The sequence below is a fragment of the Perkinsus marinus genome, assembly GCF_000006405.1.
Source record: "Perkinsus marinus ATCC 50983 genomic scaffold scf_1104296929448, whole genome shotgun sequence".
NCBI lineage: Eukaryota > Perkinsozoa > Perkinsida > Perkinsidae > Perkinsus > Perkinsus marinus.
This window is the reverse complement of record NW_003216433.1, coordinates 7,638-11,202: the sequence shown is the minus strand read 5'-3', so window position 1 is coordinate 11,202 and position 3,565 is coordinate 7,638. Positions and strand designations below refer to the sequence as shown.

The window sequence follows — 3,565 nt, the reverse complement described above, 5'->3', positions numbered from 1 at the left end:
TCCTCCTACCCCATTACATGGGAGAGTGGGCAGCTATAATGCAGAATTTCTTTCTCTGTTTTTCGTCCGAAGCCGACGCGAGACCAAAATTCGTCCTACGTCTCAGCAGCATTGAAGCGGTTGAGAAGGGACCATTCTCCCACAGCGACCGAGTCGATCGAAGATTTACAATAAAGTTGGTTTGGGGCTTTTGGATTTTTGGTATCAATCGTTGGGCTTCGTGGAAATGGGAATCGCAAGGATGTACATTAGCATAGTTACGATCACGTTTTCATACTCGAACAAACTCAGTGTTGATTGCTGTCCTCAGATACGTCAAAGGATGCCAGGGAGGGCCCGCATCGCCCATCGCTCGGGTTGAGTTCCTCGCTGGCTCTCCTAGAGAAAGGAATGTTTGGGTAGCGGCGTTGAGCGACGCTGTGGCAGAGCTGCGAGGTGAACAATACGCCTCCTTTGTGTCGGCGAGGATGCACCATGAGGTCCTTGAGAGGTTTCGGAGGGACTCGGAGGGAGATGTGCGGGAGAAATCTCTGCAATTGGTGAATGCGGTTGAGGCCGGAGTCAGACGTAGATGGGCTTTCTTCACTTGGAGGCAACTCGTGAAGGGGACGGTGCAAGTCAGCAAGCTCAAAGCCTCTGACCAGTTCGGTCGAGTATTAAAGTCAGCTGTGGCAGCTAGGCAGGCTCGTGCATTCCGAATCCTCAGTTGCCATGCTCAGATGGCTAGGGTGGAGCAAAGGACACTTTCTAACTGTACTAGGATCCTTGGGGATGCACTCCTGAGGTACGCAGATAGACTCTCGGGTGCTCGGAGGAGCTCCTTGAGGCGGCTGGCCCTTGTGGTGGCTCGGCGAAGTATTGGTATGGGCTATCGGGCTCTAGTTGATGAGAAGGAGAGGCATGAGAAGGCAGTGATGAGGAAACGTGAGGGGGCGAGGCTGATGGAGAAGACGATTCACTCAGTGGTAGGCTGGGGAGGGCGAAGGTCAGCAGGTTGGAGTAGATCATCCCTTCAGATGCGTAACGTCGTCAGTGATGCCTTGCGGCGGTTGTGCGTCTCAGTGGCTCGTCGAGCCCGTAGAGTGGGGGAGGTGAGCCTTTACCGGTCCGAATATGTGGATCATGCTTGTATCGGTTGATTTGCCATGACCTGTTTCCAGGTATGCGACTCACCTATGGAGGAGAAGAGTTACCGCGGTAGGGAGGAGACCGCCGAGGTCAGTGAGGAGGCTGACAAGGTCAGTGAGGAGACCGTGGAGGTCTGTGAGGAGACCACGGAGGCCAATGAGGAGATCGCCGAGGTCTGTGAGGAGACCACGGAGGCCAATGAGGAGATCGCCGAGGTCAGTGAGGGGACTGTCGAGGTCAATGAGGAGACCACCGATGACAGTGAGGGGACTGTCGAGGTCAGTGAGGAGACCGTGGAGGTCAGTGAGGGAACCGCCGAGGTCTGTGAGGAGACCACGGAGGCCAATGAGGAGATCGCCGAGGTCAGTGAGGGGACTGTCGAGGTCAATGATGAGACCGCCGAGGTCAGTGAGGGGACTGTCGAGGTCAGTGAGGAGACCGTGGAGGTCAATGAGGAGACCGCCGAGGTCAGTGAGGAGACCGCCGAGGTCAGTGAGGGCACCACCGAGGTCAGTGAGGAGGCCGGCGAAATTAGTGAGGAGGCTGACAGGGTCAGTGCTGAAGCGGAGAACGAGGAGAGAGTATCAGCGGAAGGGCCGTTGAAAGGTGATAACACGGATGTACCCGGTAACGTCTTAGGATCACCACATCCCTCTTTTAATGAGACTATGACGGCCATTGGTGAGAGGGTCTCCCAGCTGTCTTCTCAATCGTCAGTGGATACTCTCAAATCTAACCCCAGCCTCACAGCCGAGGCCCCTACGGAGCTCAAATGGGGAGTTGAAGAGGGAGAGATGAGAACAGCGAGTGGCGCAAATCTCGAGACTCGCGAGGACATTGACTACTCATCGGCAAAGGAAATCTCTCGACATATTGTGGCGGAATTGGGTCGGCTTGAGGTATCGGTCTTCGATACGGCACATGAGCAGCAGCAGCAGCAGGAGGAGGAGGAGGAGGAGCTTGCTGTCACTGAGGAGGCCGCATCCTTCTGTCGGCAGTTGTCGGCGGTCGGTGATGTTGTGGAGGAGTTTGATGGTGGTGTGCGGTCTGAAGATGTTCGAGTATTAGGGTTGAGCAAGCAAGATACAGAAGAGGCCCAGTCGAGGTCCGAAAGTGAGCGTGGCAAGCAAGCTGATGGCAGTCCATCCCCCTGTGAAGAGCTGACGTCGCCTATACAGCAACCTGCAGTCAGCACAGTTTCCAACCCGTCCATCCTTCGGCATGACAATGATGAACATTGGCCGGCCCAAGTCGAGAGCCCCGAGTCATGGAAGACATTCAGTGGGGCCGGGAGGAAATCATTGACGACCGTTGAGGAAATGCAAGATGGCAAGTTTGAGAAGAAAGTCGCTCTTCAGAAGCACTTTGAAATTCCTCCGTTGCCACTCCAGCGAGTCACGAGGACTAGCCGGAAGGTGGTACGGCTCCCCCCTCCCACAAGAGATTGGGAAACTATCGAGTTTACAGACTCGTCACCAGAATGAATCTACCAGATTGTTTTCAATGGTGCTGGACATGTGCTTGGACGTCCTTCTATTCGTTGTATGTTGTTATGCTGCAATGAGTATTGTGTTAGAGTCAGAGAGATGATCACAGACACAGTAGGAAGAGGACAGCACCCCTTCCGAGTGACTTTTCACGCGCCACGAGATATCATGAAAGTGAGGCCTTTTCCTTTAGTAAAAAGTGTCGATATCAACGTTCAAGGTAGCGGAAACCCGTTCCCTATTCACATTGCAAAGGCTGCTACGCGGAGGCGTTGCAACTGAAAACTTCCTAAAAAGGCTCGGACGAACCACTCGCACAACACGCTGAGTATTATAAGCTCAACAACCAGTAAGCCTGTGAGAGCTCCATCCGAATCCAATGCAAAGAATTGTAACTGAGCGATGCTCAACACAAATCGATTTTGCAGTGAAACCACTATCCTAGGAAGAGCAGCTGTTGCTGATACCATCACTCAAGTTGCAACAAGACAATTCGTAAACATTAGCACGCCGCTACTTCAATCACAACTACGCGTCGGGGGCTACACCAAAGAGGTCATGGAGACTCTCCTTCTGATGGATGCGACGGATGGCATCCGCGATAAGCACAGCGATCGACAACTGTGTGAGCTGAGGAGGAGTACCATCAAAGGAGCAGCCACTGGGAGGAAACTCACCTTAGGGCATTCCTTGGAGTCTTCAGGGCTGTGTTGGATACTATCAGTAACAATAACCTCTTCCAATGGGGACGCTTGAATGCGCGCCTGAACAGAGACTGTCTCGTTTTCCCCGATCGGGGTCATATTGGTCACCTTTGCTGGGCCACTGAGAAGACCATGAGTTGCAAATGCGAAGACACGCAAGGCGCCGTGCTTCTTGAGCTCTCTAGCCGCCTCGCAGAGTGTGCCGGCAGTATCAATCATATCATCCACGATAATGCAGTCGCTACC

At 53.5% G+C, this 3,565-nt stretch overlaps 3 protein-coding genes across 3 annotated transcripts in view; 2 read left to right on the top strand and 1 right to left on the bottom strand.

Moving 5' to 3' along the window:
- Positions 1-310: 310 nt before the first annotated feature.
- On the top strand, positions 311-753 carry Pmar_PMAR000189 (hypothetical protein; the record flags this gene model as incomplete). The annotated part of the gene is made up of 1 exon (XM_002787284.1): positions 311-753. A coding segment is annotated over one exon (443 nt), but the record flags the coding sequence as incomplete, so codon positions are not given.
- A 110-nt stretch (positions 754-863) lies between these two features.
- Positions 864-2,612, top strand: Pmar_PMAR000188 (Be158, putative; the record flags this gene model as incomplete). The annotated part of the gene is made up of 3 exons (XM_002787283.1): positions 864-965; positions 1,017-1,091; positions 1,161-2,612. The coding sequence occupies 3 exons, from the start codon at positions 864-866 to the stop codon at positions 2,610-2,612; spliced, it is 1,629 nt and encodes a 542-aa protein (XP_002787329.1).
- A 531-nt stretch (positions 2,613-3,143) lies between these two features.
- Positions 3,144-3,565, bottom strand: part of Pmar_PMAR000187 (phosphoribosylpyrophosphate synthetase, putative) — a gene marked incomplete at both ends in the record, with an annotated part of 1,187 nt that continues 765 nt past the window's right edge. The window contains 2 exons of the mRNA XM_002787282.1: positions 3,144-3,245; positions 3,293-3,379. Of these exons, the coding sequence (XP_002787328.1) occupies positions 3,144-3,245; positions 3,293-3,379 (189 nt within the window). The remainder of the gene's footprint in view (positions 3,246-3,292; positions 3,380-3,565) is intronic.